At 35.1% G+C, this 26,688-nt stretch overlaps 1 protein-coding gene across 2 annotated transcripts in view; it reads left to right on the top strand.

Moving 5' to 3' along the window:
* Nucleotides 1-26,688, top strand: part of ADAMTS6 (ADAM metallopeptidase with thrombospondin type 1 motif 6) — a 143,473-nt gene that overhangs the window by 65,684 nt on the left and 51,101 nt on the right. For both annotated transcript variants that reach the window (XM_035902263.1, XM_009646879.2), the window contains exons 9-11: nucleotides 2,159-2,305; nucleotides 10,742-10,883; nucleotides 22,472-22,579. In XM_035902263.1, coding sequence (XP_035758156.1) covers nucleotides 2,159-2,305; nucleotides 10,742-10,883; nucleotides 22,472-22,579 — 397 coding nt within the window. The remainder of the gene's footprint in view (nucleotides 1-2,158; nucleotides 2,306-10,741; nucleotides 10,884-22,471; nucleotides 22,580-26,688) is intronic.

Here is a 26,688-nt window from a genome sequence, read left to right on the forward strand (position 1 = left end):
TCATAGACATTATTAAAACCAAAGGTTTTCTGTTTTAAGAAATGGCACAGAGGCAATTCAAAAGGAAATGTTTCTATTTGAAGTACCCCTAATTCTAGGAAACAATGGTAGTTGAGAACTAGGTCAATAAAATAAATTTTTCGTTTTAAAATTTTGGTTCAGTTTGTTGCTTTGGATATATAAGTTCTTCCCTCCCAAAGTATATATCGATAGTGAAGACTTATAATACATAATTTCATTATAATACATACCTTGCTCAGACAAAGTGTTTTTAAACCTCTGTTTTTTATATGCAAGGGGTATTCTTCATTTGATGATATAATAATCTAAGATGTCAGTCAGACCTTTCCCATGCATAATATAGCATATGGCTTTCTGCATTTATGAGATACCATACACCAAACTAGATACATGCAGGTATTGCTACATATATTCCATAGGGAGACATCCCATAAGCAAGGAAGTGATGCTTTTTTGGCGGTGAAGTCCTTCCCCTGCCTGTAGGAAACATACGTCATTCACGGGTGTTACTTTTCTTATATCCATGCAATTAATGGGGTTTGGCAGGAATGGTTAGCTAACACCTTGTGCTTATAGTTTGTTAGATCAGCTGAAGAGATGGAATAATACCCAGTGTATTGAAGCTCAGAGTAACATGAAGGTCTTGTATTTTTGTACCACATTCTAGAGCAATATGTTCAGATTACTGTAACACCACTATCACTGTTTTTTCCATACAGAAAGTTCTTCCATGAAGAACTCGTATGAAGTGGTATTGTCAGTAGATAAATGGCCAGCCTCTAATCTACCACCATTTGTGTCTTCTGGCAGTCAGTCCTAAAAGTTTCTAGAAAATCAAAACTGAGTGCCTCAGCACATTCCTGAATTGTATTACTGAATGATGAGTAAGAAACAGGGAGTCAGTCTTTTTAGCATTTGTAATATAGAAGACTCCAAAGACTGATCTCTTTGTATGACACACGAAGAAACGACAGTTTTGCTGCTCCAGGTGTACAGAAGCTCAGTTTTGGCATTCCCTTTAACTACTTCTCTGTCTCATGGTCAGGGAGACTCCTATGTCTCAGAGGGATTGCCTGTCCCTTTGACTTCATAACCATTGTGCCATGTTTGGGAAGAAGGAGGGAATACTAAAAGAAATAAGTTTTTCCCACCAAGTGATTGAATGGAAGTTAATCAAAGGCAAACTAAGAAAATGGCGTTTTAGAAAAGTGTATAACTGTTAAGAAATACTCTGTTCAGGTGCTTCATTTATGTCTGGCCAGTTAGGTATACATTACTGATTGTTTAGGAATAACAGTAATAACTTAACTCAAGATAGTTTGTAATGAAAGTCTTTTCAAATAGATGGCTCTGTGAATTTACTTCTAGTTTTAATTTGATGGTTATGTTGAAGATTGGTATCTCCAAGAGGGTATTTCAGTATCGCAGGATTTCTAAGGCATAAGGATTCTTTTGCCGTATTTCTTTTTCCAGAGTCCTGTCATCTTTGTTGAAAGTTAATTAATTTGTTGCCTGGAAATCTCTGTTGGCTAAGTGCCACCCAGAGGTTTCTTACTGTATTTTCTGCTGATTTTTAGTTGTCTTCGTTCTGAATGTTCCATGACAACGCAGAGCTCTAATAGAAGGGCTCCAGGTCACTCTCTGAGTGGATACAGAGAGGGATGTGCATGCAGTATTGCCCTGGGAGTTGCAAAACCCATGTTCTGCTTAAATTATCATTGGCTGCTGTGTGTCTATACTGTATGTCTATATAGCAACATCACCTATTTCTCTGTTTGTCCTTGTTTACTAATCCAAATGTCAGTGCCACAATAAACATTTCTTATCCAGGTGCGACACCAAATAAGGACTGAGTGTTCTGTATTTATCTGGCAAGAATATTGTTAAAAACTTTAGAAAATAAGTAAAATTCTTTCAAAATTCTGTGGGAGAAAAGGAAGTATGTAATTGTGCAGTATTCTAAGATCTGAATAAACTAAACAGCTTAACTGATCCTGATTCTCCTCTTTAGAGTTCTCCTGTGTGAAGTGTGTTCTTTTAGTCTGACATGATTTCTGTAAAGGTGACATTAAGTTTTAAGATATGTCTGATGCTGAAGAAAAGTAATGGGCTGTTTCTTTCCTCCTCTTTTGGGCAGTTTTGGTATGAATCATGATGGAATTGGAAATTCCTGTGGGACCAAAGGTCATGAAGCAGCAAAGCTAATGGCAGCTCATATTACAGCAAACACCAACCCTTTCTCTTGGTCAGCCTGCAGTCGGGATTACATCACCAGTTTTTTAGAGTAAGTAATCTCTCAAGAAAAATCATCTGAGTTTTCAAAAAAAAGTCACCTCTGAGGATAAATAGTAGAGATACAGTGGCCTGTTCTGGTGGTTTACATCTTTAGAATGAACAGACAGAAGTCACTTAAGATTTTTATTTTGTAGATCACTTTCTCTATGTAATGGCAAAAGCTTCTTCTGTGCCTTTCCCCACCTTGCAGTTCTCATTTTTAATCTATTCAAAACATTTTGAAGTGCTGATAATATGTCATTATGTTGTTAACCTGAGAGTAAGAAATAGAGAAGGATGGAATTTGTCTATGAAAGATGGGAAGTGGGTTTTTTTTTTAAATACGTGCATAATGTGAAGGAATATAACGAAGGGAACAAGATCATAGCCCTGTTCCTTGTACATTGCATTCTCTAGATTTTTTTTGTTCAGTGTTAGTTTTTTATCTGTCAACATTCTTTGGTACCATTGGTGAGAATATAAAGATTATAGGGAAGGATGGCAGAGATCCTTATGTTAATACCTTAAAATTGTGCTAACCTGTACTTCTGTGATGATTTTTATCCAGAAGTAGATTGCTACCTAAAATTTCACTTGTGTATGAAAAAGATTTAAACTGTCAAAATACATTTGTCTCAAAAATGTGCTCATATGTATACATTGGTATATATTAAGCATAACGAAGCCTTTGTATGTGTTTTAAATCATGGAGGGTGAACACAGAACTGTAAGTTCTGTGGAGAACCAATTAATAACAGGATTGTTTGAAATGGTGTAAGATGGGGACCAAATAAGAGGTGGTTGGTAGGTTCAGTGTCATCAGTGCAATCATTCCTTTAAGAAATAAAGGTGGTTCAATAATTCAGACACTTACTGTATTTTAGGAGATGGTCTTAAACCAGTCAAGTGGTCTAACCATGAGACGACTAAGAACAAAGTGAGCTTCTCCTCTTTCAGGGATCTAACCTCAGACTAAGGTGCTGTATTCTGAATCTTACCTGAAGGGACTTATCTGGACTGATAAATCTTTAGATTTCTTTAGATTGGTTCAAATGTAGCTTCACACATGATGTGGACAATCACCGAGTTGGCTTGAAGAGGTGTTTGAGCTCTGTGTAGAGTCAGTGGGCAGAGACACATGTTTAGTGTTGGTGCTGGTAAGAGGAAAAAAACTTCTCTTCAGTTACTGTATCAGCTAAAGGCATTTTATATCATCCCACTGAACTGTGCACTCACCTAATTTTATGTACTAGAACGTTTGAGATAAGTGTCTAAACTAAAGCACACTGAATAAGTCATCCTTACGTATATATGTGATACAGGTTTCTAACAATATAAATTGATTTTCTCAGGAGAGAGATATATGTATTCATTTAAAACTACCATTATAAAAAAAATACAGGGTAGTTTTGTTTTATCATTACCAATAATTTTGGTTAAGTCAACATTGTTCTGGTCAGTAGTCTTTCTAGTATGTCATGTAGCCTAGTTTTCACTTTGGCAAAGAATACAGTTTTGGCATCGCTTCTGAGAGATTATTTCACAGCTTAGTAGTTCTGACTGTAAGAATACAGTTCAGGTATTTTCTTGGTAGCATTTGGGGGTTTGTTTCTTACTATTACAGTTCTGCTGTTCTGTCTCATTTACTTCTATTTGTTGCTCTCCTCTGAACTCCATTTTGATCCCAAAATTGTCCTGACAAGAAATTGTCTGTTGATGAAGACATAATTCAACAGATAGCTAAGAATTCATTTCTTCTTTATGTGTTTAGAGAAGGAAACATGGTAAAATTCTGTGGGTTGTGTTATGCTGCAAATGTAATAGGGCTGGACATTTGTTCATAATGTTCCCACACAGTTTTAAATTTCAGCCTGAATAAATTTTCTTGTTTCTTCACTTGATATCTATGCAGTGGTCCTTCAGATTTTTACTGCAGTTAAAAAAATGTTTAGCTTGTGCCTCCTCTACTTTATGTTTTATTTTTACATTTATTATTTACTCTTAGCATCTCCATTATTCTTTCCCATTCTCTAGGTTTGAGTCACTGTTAAATTTAATTTTTAAGTCTGTGGGACACGAGTGAAATTGTAGTTATATTAGCGTAAAGCCAGAATAGTGCTCTGGTGAATCTGTTCCCATAGTTCTAATCTCTTCAGGTTTTTTGAGATACCCTTTTATCATTGCCAGTGTTTGTAACTCTACTACCATCTGTGAATTTCATAAAAAAAAAAATCATTATGGAAGATACTAAGTGATATTTGAGCTACGGTTAAAAAAAAAATTACGCATGGCAGCTTCAATAATAAATTATCTTTCATAATTTTTTAGCTGTATTTTTGTAACCTGGAATGTAGATGTTATTTTTTTCAAAGCCACCTTGGGTAAACATTATTTTACTCATTGCAATTATGAATAGATTTTCCAATTGTGTAGAATACTGTGCTAAATACTGTACTAAGAGCCAAAGATAACTTCTCCTTCCTCTACTAATTTTGCGATCTATTTTTAAAAATGTCAGATTTCTCAAACATGATCTATTCATTATAAATCTATGCTTCTTATGTGCTTCTAATATCCTATAAATAAATTGATACTTTTTTTCTTAGAATAGTTGTTTTATTATTTCATAAAGCAAAATAGCCTGTAAAACTGTAGGGTTTTTTTCCAATTTCTGGGTTTCTCCCCAGCTTTTCATGTCATCTCCTCAATAACAGAAGGAAGCTGTTGAGGTAGTTACACAAGTACCTGCAGGATGGCTGCAGAAGCCTAGATCACTTTCTTCTACCTGTTTGCACCTTTCCTTAAGGCAGAACAGCTTTAAGAACACATACTTTTCTGTTGCAGGTAGTCATCAGTGAGCAAGAAACAAAGAAAAATGGTGAATTTCATGTGGTAGCAATTCCCTGGCTGCTCCTATAAGAGCAGAACAGGCTGCATCCAGACAGGAAAAATCGTTCTGTTTTTTTCTAGTACTTCTCCATAACTTAGCAACAGATGAGGAAAATGCTGATTTAGAGCTTTAGAAGGCAAAGCCTCAAGATGTTGTCATCTGTGTCTCCAGATGCTTATTCCAGATAGGTTTGGCTTTTTTCCTTTCTTTCAATTTTTCCTCAAGAATGGGAAAACAGCTGGCACAGGACCCAGTAGACTACAAACAAGGAAGACAAGTGTGTTTTTCTGTGCTGAATGCATACGGCTAGTTTAGGATTCATGCAGCTTTGTCTAACAAGAAAGATAGAACACAATGGGATGAAATGCAGATACGGAAGCAGAAACCTGAGGCTGTGATTCCGTATGACATACCACAACACCTTTTAGATTTGGCGGCTTAGATCTGGATACAAGTTTGGGCAGGGCTGTCATGGCAGCAGGATAAGGCAGACGGAATGAATTTCGGTACAAGCTCGTTAAGTGTTCACAGTATTATATGGTAAGACAGGTTAATGTGGATTTACTAGTTTAGCAGCTTGGGCCATCACTGCTATAGCAGTTTTGCACTGAGTGCCATTTTGTAGTGTAGATACCACATTGTTCTTTATCATCAGGCAGAAGCATTTTGAAACAGAGGTCATGCTGGTGACACTCAAAGTAGAGCCTCAACTTCATCCTTCTCTTCCTCAAGACTTTCTTAAAACTATACCCAGAAACATTTTCCAGACCGAGGCTACTGAGGAATAGCCATTAAATATCACTTGGAAGGTATCAATTCAGTCAGGCACTGGTTGGGAAAGCAATTTATTTTGCAGAATGGCCAGATAGAGGATGAATATGGCTAAAAGGATGACAATAAGACAAAGCTAAACTATGTATTGCTAATAGATCTATCAAAACTCTCAAGAAAGATGGCCAGCCAGCACAGGCTCTGAAATGGCCACAGAAAATAATTTTTTTTCTGGGGAAAACATGCCTTCTAGCAAATAATAGCTATTGTCTGTAAAGCTTTATGTTAGAGTGAAAGATTAGCTGAATTCAGTTTATCACCTGGATTGTTTCTAAGTGCTTTACAATGGCTTTAAATTTCACTAACCTTTTATGGAATTAAATGCAGAAATACTCACTGAGAATTGAAGGGTTGGAGAGCAGTGTCAGAGGACAGATTCCTGTGGGAAGAGCAGAAACCCTTAATATCTGTTCATAGGAGAAATGAACCCAAACCAGTTTCTGTAATCATGTGCTGACAATGTTTTTGAGCGTTGACTTTGCAAGTATTACTCTTTTTCTACATCTTGTGTTATTTAAATTTAAAGAAATTGTAAAGGGCAGAATCAGTAGCAGATTCCCATTAACTTATTTGTAGAATGTTTGATGAAATAAATATAGAACAACAGATTGGCCCAATATTTTATAGCTTAGTATCTCCCAAACTCTCAAGGCCAGTTACCAACAGATTTTGGTAGGTGGATGGTTTTGATAGACCAATAGGTTTTTCCTAATATGACTGCTGGATAATTATTCAAAAGAATAAAAGAATGCTTTGGAACACAGATTATATTGTGGAGGAAAGTATACATTAAAGAAATAACCAAACAAAAGAAAAATTGAGTGTTACGAAAAAATTGTGCGAAATTAGCCTTTGCTATGAAATAGGTAATATGCCAGCCTTGCATAAAAGATTGGAAAGAGGTAGAATTTCTCATGAGAGCAAGTGGTAAATCCACATCAGTATCTGTATTTCCCTAACATTCAAGAATGTTTTCATTTAGTAATCCTGTTCTGGTTCATTTTAATTTTAAACATACCACTCCAAATCACACTTCCATTACTTATGCCTTGATTCTGCAAATATTTATGTTATTAACTGTAGACTATTCAGCAACCTGCAGAGTTTATTCATTAATGTCAAGTTAAGCAGCTTTTGTAACCTGTACAGAAATATATCCAGTTGCTCTCTAAAAATCATTTTTTACTCAGGAAAAGTATGTAATAAATACGAATTAAGGATTCTGTCAGGAGACAAATGTTATATATAGACAAGTAAATAATTCGTGTTTTTATATGTATGAATATATATAAAATGCACTGTGTTTATAGTCAATAATTTTTTCTCCTTTTTTCCCATATTTTTATGGGTAATTTGGTAACACAAAATATTGTGTATACTATCTATATATTTACATATACGATTGTTTAGCTATAACAGATAATTACAGATACTTACAATACATTTAATTTATGATTTTTAATTATAAATTGCATTATAGTCCACATCATTATTATGAATGAGCCAATTCTGTAGCATTCAAAACCTATTTTCAGTGCCAGTGTTCTGGGGTATTTTTTTCAACCATTGAAGGAGTTATGTTGTACTGTGTATGTTGCTGAGATATTTGGGAATAGATACTGTAATAGGAGTATAAACCCTGAAAGGTCTACGTCCATGGCTTTTGCTTTTTCTCTTTATTGGCCTTGGATACAACAGTGATATCTGTGCAGACAGTTTTGCATTGTTCAGTCTATAAAGATTCTAACACTGAATCCCTGGTTGCTGTTGTTTTGATCAACCAGTTAGCAGTGATAGCATCTGAGATCTTAAGCTTTCAGAAAATGCTCTAGTATCCTTGATATCCTTCCAAACAGAAGATTAATTTGCTATCCTGTGGTATTAAAATAAAAAATGTTTAAATTATATCGTACAGTGTTTTGCAAAGATCTCTTGAGACACAACACTGGAATAACGGGTGAAATGGCTTCAAGCTTAGCTATTTTGTAATTGAAACCAGTCCTATTATGTCCCATAAAACCTCATGAAATTAACCTAAAATTAGGAAAATGAGAAAGTCTTTGAGTAGTAGTAGTATCTTGTGGAGTAAATAGAATGTAAGGATGAGTTTGACCATTCTTTTCCTTCCTATTATCTGTTTTACATCTACACAAAGGGTTTTTTTGGCATTTGTAGGCCTGATCAATACCATCTATTAGACCTCTGTTTACAAGGTGCTTTGATACCATTATTTTTCTTGCACCCTTTTGCTTCATCCCCCTAGATTTAGCAGATTTTTTTTTCTCAAGTAGCTGGGTTTTGCTCTGGTGGAGCAAAGGGAAAGGGAGAAGAACAAGGATGTAGACTCACTAGTATTATACCATTCCTAAGTGCAGTAGAAGTTGTCAGAAAGATTATATGGTCCTTAGCCTGTATTCATCCTTTGCACAGCTTTGGTGAGACCTTTCATTACCAGTAGAAGTCCCTGTTTTTATAACACATGCTATTTCTTTTCCAAAATACTTCAATTCTCACACTAAATTTGTAAATGTGTCAATATTGTTCAACTACCTAAGAGAAATAGTAGAACTGAAGCAGAAGGAAAGAGAGAAACTAATTTTCAGTCTGAGAGGTGGTGATGTAGCTAGTAGGTGAATGGCTGCTTAGTAGTAATTTCTTGCTTTTTTACTGCTACAACAATATTTTATTATGGTGAAAATCCTGTCATTAGAGCAGAAGAGGCATATTTTTGCATTTACTACAAGGATTTTGACTTGTATTTCTGCAACTATATGTCTTGAAGAGTAGGTAATAGACTTTAATTTACAAGTTCAGTGAACTTAAAGATTTAGATCTGATTCTGTAATCTAATCCGTGCAAGGATACACATGCCTATGGAGAGAGTTGCCAAAGGTAATGAGAGTTTTTAAATGCTGTGCCCTTGGCTGTCTGTTTACAGGATCACAGTTTACAGACCTAACTCTGCACTGTTGGAATCTATGGAAATGTGCCTATCATGTAATACTAGGTGAAGCTGCTGTCAACTGCTAAACTTCCCACTGCTTGTTTAAGCAAAGTTCCTATCTGCAGTTTGGACCAGACAATGCAGAAAAATAAGATTGTATTGGAGTTATTTTCATATTGGAATTATTAATGTGTACTACTCATACATGCAAAATACAACACTGAATGTAGGATAGTTTCCCAACTTTTGCTATTTAGAAAATATATATGCTTGCAATAATTAGAACTGGAATAAAGGGGCGAGTACATTATTTTTTATGCCAGAAACACAGAGTTGATATTTTAAAGATAGATTTCAGCTGATGGTGTGTGTGTGTGCGTGTGTGCGGGTGAATCATGCTGAATTCATTTGGATTAGTAACAAAATACATTTTTTTTCTATATTTACCTCGTTATTGCCTTAGTTGCTGTTTCCCTTCTTCTGAAATGGTCGGCAGTCATTTGTTTCTTTGTTTTTCCACAGGGTTTATTGTAGAGTTTCAAAGAATTGAATAAAATAGGGTTAAAACGAGAACGTAAAATATGTAGTTAAAGGAGGCTTTTTGCTCTTTTTTTAATCTGCAGATTAAAAGTATAGAAAATTGGAGTTCTCCAAAAAACAGTGTAGAACATTCACTTCTGAAATTATGTTCCTTTGGCAAGGTGCATGGAAAAGATTTGGAAAAAAAAACATAAGTGCTGGCAAAATTTGTAGGAATGTTGGAAAAAAATTTAAAGTGTTGGCTTAAGAATTCTTTAAAAATCCTCACTTACTCACATGTGAAATGAAAGTAAAAAAGCATCTGTCCTCTTTTATGCACATTGACTAAATGAAACTTAATAATTGTATTTAGCAAAGTACAAAGTTTTCTAAACAGAACTCTGTCTGCGTTTGGCTGGCTTTGTTATTTATTCCTCTACACTAAAATATTGTTGTTGAATGTAAGCATGTTTTGGAAGAAAGCCCACCAACCACTAAATAAAACAGTGAATATAATAGAAGAAAATATTAAATTTTTCAAAGATGATGATCTTAGTTATAACATGAATATTTTAAGACTAAGTAGTACTAATCCAATGGAGAAGATCTGTGATCCATACAAATTTTTTCACTCGCCCTAATATGGGTAAATTTGAAGATCCTGCAGAATTTTTACCACTGTAACTATTTTGTTCACTCAAGTGGAAGAAAAGCATGCATGTTCAGGTCCTAATCCCATAAACATTTAGCCATATTGAAATTTAAGTGTGTTTTACTTTTATGTAAACTTAATTGAGCTGCTCATATCTATAAGATTGTATTTAGCTGTTTGAAGGATCAGAAGGGTCAGTAAGAATTGTAAACTGAATTTCTTTTATTTGCTTAATTTGTTTATTTTTCATTCTATGACCAAATGTAGCTATTCTTCAGTGAAAACAAATAGGAACCTTAAAACAAAAATGAAAATCAGTCTTGTGTGGCTCAGAAATTATCACACTTTAAAAAGGATAATACATGAACCTATTTCACAATCTAAAATAAGCATTTTTGTTAATAATAATGATGAAAAATTATTTTAATCTCTTAATTCCCTCTAATTATTTTTCTTTTTACTATGGGTGTACCTTCTTACTGTTTGTTTATTGCAATCATATTTGTTTCACACCCAGTGCTGTTAAAAGTAAGATCTAGATACATGATATCATTACTGTGATTTACAGTCAGTAGAATTCCTAATTGATTTGGTCCTTTATGTTGAACAGTTCGGGCCGTGGTACTTGCCTTGATAATGAGCCTCCCAAGCGTGACTTTCTTTATCCAGCTGTGGCCCCAGGTCAGGTGTATGATGCTGATGAACAGTGTCGCTTCCAGTATGGAGCAACATCCCGCCAATGTAAATATGGGGTAAGAAGTCTTAATCCTTATGCTGAGTGTTCTGCTTAGTCATTTGTATATATTCCTTTATAACTTAAATCTTTAGTTAGATGCAGTAGTGGGTTACAGATTTCAGGTAGCATGTCTGGTGCCATCATACGTAAGCAAAGGGTACATTTTAATCCTTATGCTGCATCTTTTGCTTGAGTCATTTGTGTGTACTGTACACCAAAATGTTTGGGTAACAATGAGCTGGGGAAGGCGTTCTTTAATTTTAGGGAAAAAAGGAGCCCAGAACACTTCATCCTGCTCCTTGTAAAGTGTACTACAGATTTTTCCTTGATTTCAGTTAAATGAGATTAGATTCATGTTGTATTAATCTTCAAACATGAAATCTGTTGTGTTGGCTTTAACTTTCCAATTTAAAGCTACCTTTTGAAATTACTTTTGTACTTGTGTGGATTTGTGAGGTCTGGTTTTATTATCTCTTTTTTTTCCTGACATTGAGTTTATTGTTTTTCACATTGCTCAGATCTCTTTTTGGAAAGATGAATTACGGTCATGGGAATGGAGGAACATGAAGCTAGATAGCTGAATAGAACACTGAGTAGCTAAGTACTAGCAAAGCTTTGGCTACAATAATTAAAGTTCATAAATTTACAGTAGAAATAAAATCCTGCACACTTAGGCCATTATGCAATAAATTGATAAATACTTAAAATCTTGCAGCCCAAAGCATGTAGTAAAAGGATGCATTCTGTTGTGCTTGTCGTCAAATAATCAGCTGAGCCTAAATTAAATAAGCCTGGAAAACATACCTAGTGATTTAAAAGTAAATAGTTTTAGTAATATTTTGATTTTTAGATTATTCAAGTAATGTAATAATTGAATTTATACTTTATTTACTTCTCTGAAGTCTAGCTACAAAGAAAGTCCATTTTAATATCCCTGGGGTGATAAATATGTTATTCTTGGGATGCCTCTTTGGCAGATTGCATTGTGGAAAGGATTTAAAAGTTGTACGTAGCTGGCTGACTAGCTCACTGGGTCTTCTACTCCTGATCCCTCAGCAAACTTCTTTTGGCCTTTATTGTTCCTCTTCAAGTTCTCACTTCCCACCACTGTTCTTTAAGCGCCCTGTTTCCTGTCATTACATCTAAGTCATAACTTTTTTATTTTCTTTTTTCTTACAAATTCTCACTATACACACTCTTTTATTTTCAGACTAAGGAAATCTGCAGGTATTTAATCCATGATTTACAGCACGGCCTTTGGAGATATACTGCATCTTAAATTAAACCAGAAATTTAATAATGTGCAAAACCTGGCTTTTCTGCGTGTATGTTACTTTTTTCAAACACTGTTAAACTATGTAGTCATTGTTGTGATGATCACGCTATATAGTTCACTTTCTTTCTTAAACCAGTTTCTAACCCACAATCAACTGGAAGTAATGAAGATGTGTAGGTATTACTGGATTTCTGCCTTCTGCTTTCTTTTTAATTTTTTGGGGGATTCCATTAAGTTACAAAAAATAGGTAGACACTTGATGGAGGTAATAGTTAAAAGTCATGTCTTCGTGTGACATCATAGGACATCAGTCCTGTGAATTGATACAGTGTATTGAATTCCATCAGCGTACCATCAATATGAGCTTAATTTACCAGTGTCTCAGAACCCTCCCTGGATTTTTAATAATAGGATTCAGACTGCATATATTAACATAGCAGGTTATTGTAAAAGTCCACTCTAAGAAATTATATGCATTTAAATAGCATCTACATTTAAAAGTATTATCCGCCATGGCCATAATGCTCTGAAAATGTCATCATGATGATTATGAACTTACAGATTTCAAGTAGTGATTTTGAAGGGGTTTAAAAAAAAGTCTTTGGCAGCTGGTAGTGCAGGTGGAAGATAGCCATGCAAGAAAGACCTATTCATATATGAAAGGCGTTTTTAGAACTGAGTAGTGGAACTAGATCTAAATACCAGGAAAAGCTAAGTTGAATAATCTGCTCAACTCTTTCATTATCAAAAATAAACAGTCAGTGCTTTGGATATTCCTGATTGATGTACTATTCACATGAAGATGCCACTTACAGTTCATTGATCTTATTTTTATTCTTGCACAGACACATGTGCAACTACGGGCAGAAAAAACTTAAAAATCCCTAATTAACAGTGGACCTAGTTCATCTTTCTAGCACATATTTTAGCCCTTTTTATTGGAAGTCACTGGTAAAAAAGGGGTAAAGCAGGTTTTCCAGTATGGGGTTTAGCAACCCCGAAGGAAATAAATTCTAACCAAAGGGAAATCTCAGAGAAACTTGCATGCCTTTTTCTCTTGCTCATGTTCTTTACTAATGGTGAGACATGACAAGAGAAACAGTCAGACTCTCAAATCAAAGGCCATAAAGATACAAGTCTCCTTTGGGCTCTGATGCAGCTGTCAAGATGGTTGGTGTTTTTAAAGTAACTTGGAAAATCTTCATGTTCTTTCTGCTTTGGTATTCTGTCATAATGTCTTATTAACCTTTAGAAAAATTACCTCTTTCAAACATCTAGCTGTAATGTTAATCTGTGTTCATTGCCTTTTCTCCCATATTTCCTCATCCATTCCCTCTGCATGTTTATTTTAAACTGTTTGTTGCTTTTGATCATAGATCACATCCTAATCCTGCAAGGAATTTTGGACATTTAAGTACCTGAAGGCCTAGGAACTTGACGTTAAATACATGGAGAGCTGTTTGAAAGATTAAGGCATCGGAACTAAAATATTAAAAGGGCTGCAAATTTTGCCTTTCTGTGTGTGTGTGTACTGGCAAGGAGCCAATTTGACCTTAAAAGGACCTCTTTGGTAGTTGTTTTGATACTATTGTAAGTACTAGACCTAATTAAACTATTTAGTCACTTATGGACAGAACTGTTCCAGCAAAAGCGTTGTGGCTACTGGTCAGATTTCCCTGTATTGTTCGTCACATTAGGTCAGACAAGAATTCAAAGAGGTGCTTTAGCTCTTTGAGCTGAAAAAATAGAACTACATCTTAGCAAGTAGACAGTGATCCTTCAAATGTGGCATGTGTATTGTTCTTTATATTATACTTTCCACCATTTCTGATACAGGGGCAATTTTAGAGAATTTCTGTGATGAAATAGATACTTTGAATAAAGAATTGAGAGGCAATGTCTCAAGCTACTTAAAATATTTAATTTTTAGAATACACTTGTAGGTTCAGGAGAATGTTAATTGATGACTTAAAGTGAGCCAAACTGTAATGGTGGAAATTTCACCACATAATACTGACACATAGGTTTTTCCTAAAGTTAGTACATGTTTTCAGGTATCTTACTGGATTCACTGCAGTGGGAGATTTTGAGGTTATTAGGAACAGTGCTAGTTCAAAGTGCATTTATGTAGCTATTGGATGTAGCTACATTTTCTAGGGTGATGCAGTGTGAATTCTCTCCTGCTGATTGTCAGGTGTGTCTCAGTGCTTTGCTCTGTTTGTATACCAGTTCCCCTGACTGTTCAGAACCTTTTTCAATCCGTTTGTTTCGGTCAGTGTAAGGAGAACTTTTTTCATTGACTCCTTACCTCCTTAACCTTTGAGCATCTGCCTAATAACATTTGGCTGTTGGCTGTCTCTGGGTTAACTCAGGAAAGAATTCCAGTCTTAACGCAGAATTTCTCTGTTTTATGAGTTTAAATAATACCTGGAATATGCCTGACTGTAACTTACAGATCTTGTGGTTCAAAATAATGCTTTGTTTTAGAGCTGGTCCCCACATTTGTAGGACAGAGGCTAAAACCTCAGACGTTTTAATAGCAGTTAATACTTTATGCATATGGTTGATATTGCTGTAGTGCATTTTATGATCTGTGAAGCTGTTGGCTGCTAGCATGGGTTTCAGAGATAGTTCCTTACAATCCCTTGGTATATTTTTTTTGCATTTTATGCTTTTCCACCATCACTGGCGTCAGTAAATACTTTGAGTAGGGGAAAAAGAGGACAAACTCTCCTTCCCTTTGAATACATGGCTTCACTGAAATCAGTAGGACCACTCTGTATTTCACACTAGAGTTTAACACGTCGTGTCATGTATTTTAGCTGATGACAGGTAGCTCTCTTCTTTGTCATGGTCTTTTGTTTGCAATTAAGTTCTCCAGTTAGTCTGCCAATGAAAATAGCTTTAAACTCAAATACCAGTTTTTATTCGCATTTTGTTAGTGCCTTTTGGAGGACAGATAGAGTTCAAGCTATGAACTTACTGCTTGTAAACAGGCAGAATGAGGAGATACTCTCAGAATATGCATATGGTTGATATTGCTGTAGTGCATTTTATGATCTGTGAAGCTGTTGGCTGCTAGCATGGGTTTCAGAGATAGTTCCTTACAATCCCTTGGTATATTTTTTTTGCATTTTATGCTTTTCCACCATCACTGGCGTCAGTAAATACTTTGAGTAGGGGAAAAAGAGGACAAACTCTCCTTCCCTTTGAATACATGGCTTCACTGAAATCAGTAGGACCACTCTGTATTTCACACTAGAGTTTAACACGTCGTGTCATGTATTTTAGCTGATGACAGGTAGCTCTCTTCTTTGTCATGGTCTTTTGTTTGCAATTAAGTTCTCCAGTTAGTCTGCCAATGAAAATAGCTTTAAACTCAAATACCAGTTTTTATTCGCATTTTGTTAGTGCCTTTTGGAGGACAGATAGAGTTCAAGCTATGAACTTACTGCTTGTAAACAGGCAGAATGAGGAAAAACTAAAAAAAAAATACTGATGCCTTCAATACCTCACTTGTGTTAGTTGTTTCTAGGAAGCTTTTAACAAGTTATGGGGAGTGGCCCTGAAATTAGTTACCATTAATGGAAAGTTGCTGGGAAAGTGTCAACTACAGAAATGCAGGACATGCAGTTGTCATACCTTCACTGCTTCCTAGTTTCCCACATGCCAGAGACAGAATAGTTTAACTGAGTTAGTTAATGATGACCAAAACAAAACAGCATTGGTCAGCTAACTTTCAAATCCACGAGAGTAAACAAATTGCTATACACAGAAGTTCTACAATATTTCTTCTAGGGCAAAATAGCCTGAATTACAGTTGACCCTTGTAATCAGGTGATACAGACTTTAATGTTAGTAAATTAAACCATGAAACACTGATGTGATTTTCTCCAGTTACATAAAGAGAGGTATCTACTCTGCTCTGGTGAGATCCCACCTGCAGTCCTGCGTCCAGCTCTGGGGCCCTCAGCACTGGAGAGGCATGGACCTGTTGGAGTGGGTCCAGAGGAGGGCTACTAAAATGATCCAAGGGCTGGAGCGCCTCTCCTGTGAGGACAGGCTGAGAGAGTTGGGCTTGTTCAGCCTGGAGAAGAGAAGGCTGTGGGGAGACCTGATTGCGGCCTTTCAGTACCTAAAGGGGGGCTTATAAGAAAGATGGGGACAGACTTTTTAGCAGGGCCTATTGTAATAGGACAAGGGATGATGGTTTTAAAGTAGAAGAGGGTAGATTCAGCCTTGATACAAGGAAGAAAATTTTTATTATGGGGGTAGTGAAACACTAGCACAGGTTGCCCAGAGAGGTGGTAAATGGCCCATCCCTGGAAACATTCAAGGCCTGGTTTGACGGGGCTCTGAGCAACCTGATCTAGTTAAAGATGTCCCTGCTCAGTGCAAGGGGGTTGGACCTAGAGGTCCATCCCTAGAGGGATGACCTCTAAAGGTCCCTTCCAACCCAAAGCATTCTATGATTAAGCTTGATGTAGCGTTTTAATAGGAAGGTGGAAGCAGATTCTAGTAGCTGTTTTTTCAGAAGGAAAAGCAGAGAAGCCACTGATGTATCTTTGCACCGGAACTACTGGTTCCCTTCTGTTCCCTCACCCGTTGATACTATGACTAGGATTGTGCATTCAGTTGAATGCACATATCACACAGTACTTGGTAACTCACTGAAAAGTGGCTTCTTTTTTCCCCAGCTTCATACATCATATCATGACTAAGTTGCTTTATACTTGCAGTTTGTTAGCAGAGCATAAATAATTTGATCAGATGTATTTATATTGTGTTGCTCACAAATTGGTGTTAAAAGTATATGTAAGTAAAGAGAGGAATTGAAGACCCTGCTATTATACTCTGTCATTTTTATCAACCTTTCAATTATTTTTTATTTGATAAGGTCTCGCTGGTCAAATGTAAAACCTCTCATCACTACTGTGCAGGCCTTTTGCATTTAGAATGATTAAAGTTTCAAGCTTTTCTTGTGCAAGGACTTACAGGATGATGCTGTAATTAACGTTTTAAACATTCAGCTTTATTCTTAAAGTGAATTTTTTCCCTCTTTTTTTAAAGATTAGGATGTGTATAGCCAAGGGGAATCAGAAGTTTTCTTCCTTCTGAATCCTAAAGTAGTTTTACATCCTTTTTGTATCTTTTTCTGACAAGTTCCTGTAGTCCCCTTTCTTCTTTCCTAGGATTATCTTGTCTCCAAACCCCAGACTCTTTCTCTTTCTTGCTCTTTCTTTTTCTCATTCTCTCTCTTTTGCAAGAGACACAGACCTAACACCAATGTGCCTGGATCCTATGAAAGCTGTTTAAAAAGTGCAAGGAGAAGATAGTGATCAAAGCAGATGACAGTAGAAGCAGTAATGAGATTCCAGATACCAGAATGTGGTTTGAATAAAGATGGGGTAGATTGCATGCGTTTGAAAGGGAAGATGCTACTTAGAGGTGATTGCTCTTGTGGGGCTTCTGTAGTTCCCATAACGTTCACATAAGCACCCAATATTTAGGAAAGAATGCTGGTAATGTAATATGAACATATGACTTCAGATTCTATTTCACATTCTTTCAGCATGTTGTGATTCATAACATGCTGCACCACTTAATGAGCATTTGGTAGTGGAGCACTAAAATGGTAACTTTTGGGTGCTTATCTGAACTAAACTTTGAACCTTCTGAAGTTCACCCATAGTTATAGTCTTGAGTTTTAATCATGTTGCCGGCAGTATTTCAGCAGTAAGGCTGAAAATACTTCAGGTTGATGCTTTTCAGGTCTGAATTGTAAGTTACAATTCAAGCTAATTATTTTTATGCTCTATTTTAGCAAATGCTCATCAAGAGGTGCAGCATATTACAGATTAAGCGTGCTGAAGTAACATAAAATTCTAATTAACATCTCAAAATTTTATGAATAAAAAATGAAACTCCCAAATTTATCATAGTTTAATATGCATTGTGAATGTTTTTCCCATCTTATTTTTTTAATATTATGAGCCAAACTGCTAAGTTTTATTGGAGGCTTTCATTAGTATCGAAAACATTAAGAACAGCACAGCAATTTGATCTTTGCTCATATTACTGAGTTTTCATTGTGCTGTATTGTGACCATTTATAATGATTATGATATAGGATGCTTAGATGTTGCATAATTTGAAATGCCTATGTGTAACTCTGCATGACGCAACAGAAAGAGGCTCCATCATTGATAACACTTAGGCAAAAGGAAGATAATTTGATTTGCTGTTTTTTTTCTCTAGATGGGTTCAGCTTTGTTTAATTTACTGCAAATACAAGCATCCGAATTCCAAACTGAAGTCATGGAGCCCTAAGATACACCGTTACAGGTTGTCATCTATCTTGTCTTGATCTTGTAAAAGGCCTCAGCTTCAGTTTATGTTTTCTGGATTTTAAAACACTTGCCCTTGTTTCCTTTACAAATCAAAAGTTACTAAGTCCACACATTTGGAGACTGACTTTGAGGTCATTGATTAATTTTCAGATTATGCTTCTTTCTCTTAGTTTCAGTAAATTATTTACACAAATTTAATGTTGGCAAAAGGTATGTTAGCTTCATCCTGTGTCGGCCAATGAAGAAAAGGCTATCCTAAAGGGTCACCTTATATTGGTGGGTGGATGTGGGTGGGTGGGTGGGGGTGCATATGTGTGTGCGTGTTAGTGTGTAAAAAAAAAAAAGCAGTATACTTTCCACTAGTGATTTTGGATCTGACCTTTCCGGGATAGTTCCTCATGTGTTTTTAAGGCCGGCTTATTAAAAACAGTTGGTTAGAGATGTTACAGATAGGATGGTGGTAGTAAGGAAATAGCTCAAATCAGAAACTATGAAACTAAGGTAGTACCAGGTATAGGGTTGAGCTGGAGAACAGAAAGCTTTATGCACCTTAGTCAGAATTTCTCTGTTAACTTTCCAAAATCAGCTGAAAATAAAGAAGACAGAGCCGTAGTAGTACCTGGTATAATGCCATTTTCATTTAATGAAATAACAACACAGATGGATTTTCCAGTTCTTTTTAGACATCCTATTTGTTTTCAAATTACTATTAATGTTATTTTTCATTTCATGTATAGGGTGATGGAGAATGTACTTCAGATTCTACTCTTTCTTTTCAATGCCAAACAGCAGGGGAAAATAAACAACTTCTTAAATGAGCTTGGCTATATTTAAAAGAAATTACAAAAATAATTTAATTTCTTGTTTTTAATATAAATTACTTATACAAATTGATACATTGTGCTATTTTAGTTAATAAATCCTCTGTGTTTCACATAGTTTTCCATAAGGAAATAGTCTGTTGATTTTGGGATATTGTATGTCTGTCTCAAACAGAACTCCTTTCTGATTTAAGCAGAGGTTTTTGCTCAAATATTAATGGTATGATACAGCCCATAGTAATTTTACATTACTTTCATTTTGTCTTTAGGGATTTTACGGACTACCAGATTATGTCAGTAATAATATCTAGTTTTGATATAGGCTTTACATCTCCCAAAATGATTTAGGAAGAAGGAAAGTATTTTTCTCATTTGTGGAGTAGGGAGGTGAGCTGACATGCTTAGGATCATCCTCCAAACAGATGAATGACTAAAATAGTTCTGGAGTTCTGTATCCATTAATTCACACAGTTCAGCTGATTATTTCTTTGGGATTAAAATGTCTGGGTGATATTAGTTCAGTGAATTTGGAGGAGTCTAGTGCCGTGAAGAAACCTGAGTGTACAGAAAGAATCCTGTCAGAAAGAAATAGTTAAATATTCTGTCTGTGTATACATTAGCCTGGCAATGAAATACATGTTTGTCCTAGTTTCGGCTTCCACTTATGTTAATATATGGATGGTATATTTGTGTAGGCATATCAAAAGTGAAATTCTGCACATAAACTCTAGAGCACAACCTGGAATTCTGGATTCAAATCACCCTTCAGTGTAGATGTTTTCAGATATCGGGCTGTTATTCAGATCTGACTTTTTTGCTTCTGTCTGTATTGGAATGATTGAAGTCTTTGTTTCTTAATGCAGTTGAATTTTTGGCTTTTCAGAACATCGAGCCAAACTTTGCAAAGTCAGCACAGCTATTAATTTAAACATTTGAACATGATCAAATGCAAAATAAACAGAAGGTCACAAGTAGAATTGTCACAGTCTGACACTTCTAATTATGATTGGACAATGTAAACTACACATGAAACATTAGCAAGTAAATTACACTAATTTTGTTCAACAAAATGAGCAAGTAAATGTAGAAGTAAATAAGGCAGGACTATGACAGGAGCACCTCATACTGTATCTGAGAGGAACCAGTTTTCACTTTGAAGTCCATACTGTATTGAAGTTTGGATTCACGTGCAATTTAGATATGAATTTGATTTAGTGTTGAATTTTAGCACCTTAATGGCTGTGAAATTTGTAATCTAGTTAGATTTTTCAAGAATCCTTGTGATGTATCTTCTGTTCTTCCCTGTTCTGTTTAATATTTTAAACCATATATTTATTAGTATGTATCTTAATCTGAAAATTTTATCAGCTGAGTGGCAAAAGCAAGTGTTTTATTCAGAGATTTAAGTAAGGAAGTGTTTACAGTTTTTATTTCTTCAATGACAAATTCTAATCTGAAAAGTTAGATGGTTCTACATTGGCTGCAGGTATAGTTTTGCAAGTGGTGCTATTTCTCCTGAAAAGAGACTCAACAATTTGCTTAAGTTTTCATAGAGCCACCCACCAAATAGGATGAAATAGCTTAGTCCTAACTGTCAAAAATTGGATAGAAACTCCAGAAATCATCAGTACTCTTTCTTCATCATTTCAGACCATTCTAATACGGTATGTTTTTAATGAATTTTTAAAAAGATACCTTGCTTGTACCAATCATGAAACTGAATACACTGTATTAACAACCCTGCAAATGGCACCAGCTGATTTTAAGCTTGGAAAAGAATTTTGCATTATTCAGGAAAAGCTTGTACTGTTGAACTGTTACTGCAACTGCTAGTGAATAATGTATAAAGAAATCCATTTGTATATGCAGTGCAATGCAAGAAACATGAATCTTAGCACGAAACTTAACAGCTATTCTGTTGATGTCTATAGAAAAGATAGCCTAGGTGCCAGATACTCATCCATTTCCTCAGAGAAACAATGAACTTGGGGAGGGAGGGGACGGGTGCCTAATTAACTGTCTTTTCTGTTTTGCTCTTTGTACCAAGGTTTAGCCATAGGATCTATACTGGATTATTTGTAAGATACAATTTCAAGCAGCAGTTACATAAAATGGAATGGTAATGATTATCATAAGATCATTTTAAAGATCTGGGTATCTTTCACATTTTTAAAAATACTTAAAAAATAAAAAATATCTATAAGCAACTTGTGAACGCTTGCACAGATCTCAAAGTAATACAACAAAGATTATCATGTAAGTCATTTACTGTAAAAGCAAAACACTTCTGATTCCATTCTGCATGCATAGCTGAATCCAAGGGCAACTGAAGCAGTTGAAAATTTCCAGTGTTCAGCCAACTTTGGATCATGCCCATATTATGAATTTCAACCCTTAGATAGCTTTAACAATGAATCTCCAATGTCAACAGAACTGGCTTAATTTAAATGAGTAAATGTGCAAAACCAAATCAGAAAATATAGCAGGAAAAAAAGATTATTTGAAAACCTGTGTTTAATGCAGACAACATGGGGAAATAAGATAGGCTAAATAATTTATGAAATATCAGCTGCAAAGCTAAAAAGTCTAAAGGTAATTTTAGAGCATAGCTCAATGAGCGCTAAATACATCTTCACTGTTTTAGCAAGTGTTACAGAAGAGGAGTGCTAGTAGTCTGAGCTCAGAAACTTTGGTTTTAACTAAAGGAAACGTAATTATTGCTGTATCATATTTCAAAATTAATAATATCCTTTACCCATGTAATTTTGAGGCAGATAATGACAGTAATGGAGATACTACAGCACATCTGAAGACTACTTTCACAGCAAAAGTATGCTAAAGTATACTAAGCCCAGTATTAGCACTCATCAAGAAAAAAGCAATTATAAAACATGACCTGTATGGCAGGTGTGAAAAACACATTCTTGTAGGCTACAATTTGATGCTTCCAGAATTTTTTTTGGCAGAATATTCTTAGGTAAAACATGGTGGCTTTGAAATTGCTCCAGAATATTTCACAACCATCTATAGATTTATCTTTCCAGCACAGTTCTTAATAGTCTCTGTTCAAAACAGATTTGTGTATACCTGTGTGTAAGAGCACTGGAAGCAATTTTAGGCTTTTATTCTGATCAACTTGCTCCTGCCTTCTTTCCTAGGAAGTGTGTAGAGAGCTCTGGTGCCTCAGCAAAAGTAACCGCTGCGTTACCAACAGCATTCCGGCAGCTGAAGGTACTCTTTGCCAAACAGGGAGCATTGAAAAGGGGGTGAGTACAAATAATTTATTGTTTGAAGAAGCAATTTAATATTTAAAGACTGCAGGAAGAAAGAACTAGAAAATTAAAGTACTTAGGAGCTGCTGTAAGAGTTAAAAAAAAGAGTTGTTGTTCCGTTTGCATCCTGAAGGAGGTGTCCTACAGAATTATTTCGTAATTATTTTATATATGTAATTTAATAAAACATTTATCCTTGCTGTAAGATTCTATAGCCTGGATTAAAAAAAAATCTCTGTTACATACTCTCTGTATATTTTTTGAGTAATTTTTGTGAAAACTCTTCAGTTTAATCTTTATTAAATTTTATAGCACTCTTCCATAAAGGCCTGTTACAACTCTAGGTCTGGCATGGACTTTGAAAATGTGTAACATAAATCTAGAGCCTGAACTCTGTTATTTTGTTAAGAGATTAAAGAAGATGTTTATTCCTTCAGATACAAGCTGAATCATACAAGCATATAGAAAAAATGTTGCCTTAATAAAGGGGTTTTCTAAAAGCCCGTATTTCACATTGACCTTTCTGTTTTGACTTTGGATTATTCCTTTAGTATTCAGTTATACCTGCATAACTGTTTAGCTTTATTAGACTGCACAGGAGGGTCCTTTAAACTTTTCTACCTAACAGAAAAGTGCAGAAAGTCAATGTTGCAATGGAAGTTTAGTGCTACTGTATCCATCTCAACATGTGAATTTTTATTTTTAAAATGATGTCTGTATATCAGTAGTTTCAGAAAAAGTTCTGAAATTTAGTTTTAGATTAAGAATAGTAAAGAAAATTTCTCAATCACAAGGCAAAATCTATACAGATCTTAAAGAGGAGAGAAAGATATTTTAATTATTAATTTACAGGACATGTACTGGGGAAATTGTTAATTCCTTGGGCCTTTTTTCAAGTTAATGTATTTTATGTAGGTTTGTACAAAGTGAAGAGAGCTGATTATTTTAAACAATTTCAGGTATCAGTCTGAGAGTTGCAGTATCTCTCCATCAGATTTACTGCTCTAGATTGGATTTTTTCCTAACAATGATTACTGAGATCTATTCTTACTCTGACTTTTGCCATGCTAGCTGGGCTAGTTTCAACAAAGATTACTCTGCATTTTCACTTGCAATCTGATGTTTAAATAAAAAGAATGAAAGGTTTTAGGCAGCTGTCACAGTTTATTAATGCTTGTTGACGGCTTCATTCAGGGCCCATGACCTAGCATTTTTCTGATGGCTTTCCCATGCTGAGTTTGGAAATATTGGTAAACCATGTTAAATACATTCATTGAAGGGGTCATTTAAAAAAATAGAGAGCTTAAGAGTTAGCCAATGAAAATACAGACACCTTCGCGTTCTACGAAAAATGTTACCTTTTATTAGAATAATAGAAGATGTTAGAAGCCCTACTCTTACATCAACAGTCTGGGTTTATTTTGGAGCCACCACTCCTTGTCAATGACTAGGAGCAATTTACTTAAATTTATATTTTTTAAACCAGGAGACTACAATGAATGAGTTGAGATGCTTTAAGACACTGTTGCTGTGTCCACTTGCCAGCAGCTTTAATCAGTTTGCTCTCTACAAAACATCTTTTCCCCCTTGTCAGGATCTTGTTCCATCAGTAGATTTAGAGGGAAATGAGAGAATCAGTAAAGGTGAACTCATCATGCCTGTTAACAGCAGAGAATTGTATCTGTAAACTGCAGCTTCAAAGGTTCCTGTAAATAGCAAAAAAACAGAAAATATGAGCTCTTTCCAAATATGACGTTCTCTTTACCACATGCTAAGGACAAAATAATAGGTTACAATTCTGTAACACTGTATTATTATTATTACTTCTACTACTACAACAACATTTATATTGCAGTCACACCTAAAGGCCACAAACAAATTACGCCCTGTTTTGCGGGGCTCTGTCCAAATAGTAAATGACGTTCCCTGCTCTAAAGGGCTAACAAGAGCTTGGAGTACTTCTTCATGTTTGGAGGGTCAATTTCAGCTTTTAGTTACACTAGTGTAAATTTGGTGTAACTATGAACTCAAAGGTGTTTGAGGCAATGTGCATTAATATCTTATTGGCAGAGTTGTGAGGGATTTCTACAATTAAAATGGCCTAACACTCTATTATAAAACCTTCTTTCAGTTGCTTATATAAACCTGCCAAACTTCTAACTCTGTGGGTTGAAATTTTCCGCAGTAGGTGCCTGCCTACGCCTGAAGGTTTTAGAGTGTTTTCCATAAAAGTTACTCTGCTGTTTTCTGCATACAGTTGTACATCTGTTCTGTATTGAAGCTTTAATATGTTCATGCTTTGGTGTGAAGGGTTTTACATATCGGCTGGGTTCAAAAAGGTACACTTTTTCCTAATTTGTAATAATAATTTTAGATATACACGAAGTTTTTCTCTGGTATACCCAGAGATGTGTTTGTGAAGGTAAACTAACTGATAGATTTTTCTAAAAACTCTGAGAAAATGGTGTGTATAAAACAGTAAGACAAAACTGATAGGAATGTTTATTTTGTCTTTGAATTTAAAGTAATAAAAAAGTAACCTTTTCTAACATCATGGTTTAGATCCATGCTAGGGATGTAGATGAGGGATAGATGTGCAAAAAGTGAACACAGTGTTCTGAAAGGACAGTTTAAATAGCTAGATTGCGTGATGATTTAAGTTATTCTTGGACATTAAGGTAAAGTAAATTTCAGTTATTATTGGACATCAAGTTTTCTTACAAAATAATTGTAGAAGCAGTGATTGAAAATACATTTTTAAAATTGAGATGGCAAATTTAAACTGAATTAATCTTTTTTCCTCCCTACAAAGGATGAAATAAATTTTCCTCAATATTAGAGTACTTGCTGTTTGAGTTTTCTAAAAGCATACTGTTGTAAATCTTAGATCTGTTAAACAGTTAATATTCATAGAAAAGTGATATCAAATGTACCACAATATCATGTTTTATTTTATTGTTAATGATCGCTATAAGAAAAATCTCTGACTGCTTACATTATTCACAGAGGTTTTTGCATGTTTTATACATGTTCAAATGCATCACCACTGTCTTTCTAGATGAACTATTTGAAAGTTAATTTATTCAGTGCTAGAGAAGAATTAGCATTTCTGTTTTAAACCTTTCATGAAGGATTGTTCTTTTAAAAAAGCTGTCACATCCGCTTGTTTCGTCAGATATTGGTTACTCAATAGTCCTTACCTCATTATAGTAGATGAGGTTTTTGTAATTTGTGGAGGAAACATGTTTCTGTAGTCACATTAGAAATAACGACAATTTTAGTAATTTTTAATTACTCGTGACGCAGATTCTGTGCATCACTGGCTTCTGGTGAAAGATAATTTTCACTAGAAAATCAAGAAAATACACTGAAGTGAGCAGTAAGTCCTCAGATTTAACTTCAGTAGAGGAGAAAAACCAGCATTTAAGGATTTTTTACAGGAGAATATGGAAATGTGGAAGACAATGGTTGCATGATAGAGGAAATCACAGAGTACGGAGATTTTACACAGCTTTGGAAAAACAAAGCAGGTAAAATGCACCTGCCTATTGTATGTAGTCATGATAGTATAGAGTTAGGATGGTTTGCATGTTCTGTTCTGGATTTAACTTCAACTCTAAGTGTCTTTCATGCCTTAACTTTCATTTTGACATGTTTGCAATACATATAAAATGTAATTAATAATTATTATTTATTAATAATTAATTCAATTATTAGCATACATTTTTACTCTAAGAAGCATTTTAATTTTTAGCATTAGATAACTGTTCATGTACTTGTGTAGCATCTTTAATACAATGCTGCAAGGAGATCATTGTCTTTAGTTAATAAAATCATTATCACTTAATTTATCACTATAATGGGAAGAAAACCAGAAGATTTTAATCCCTCGTGTAATTCACATGAATACTTCATTCTCCATCATATTTGTACCATTAGAGGCATTGCAAAACTCTGTGCCACATGGATTATCTCTATTAGCTGAAAATCTGAGTCCACTATGCAGACTGTATTATGTGTTATGCAGACATTCAGTGATAGTCTGGATTTAAGAAAAGCTTCATATGAAGGGTACATTCCTCTGATGGATGCCTGCTCCATGA

This window comes from Egretta garzetta, unplaced genomic scaffold (assembly GCF_000687185.1).
Source record: "Egretta garzetta isolate BGI_Z169 unplaced genomic scaffold, ASM68718v1 scaffold439, whole genome shotgun sequence".
Lineage (NCBI taxonomy): Eukaryota > Metazoa > Chordata > Aves > Pelecaniformes > Ardeidae > Egretta > Egretta garzetta.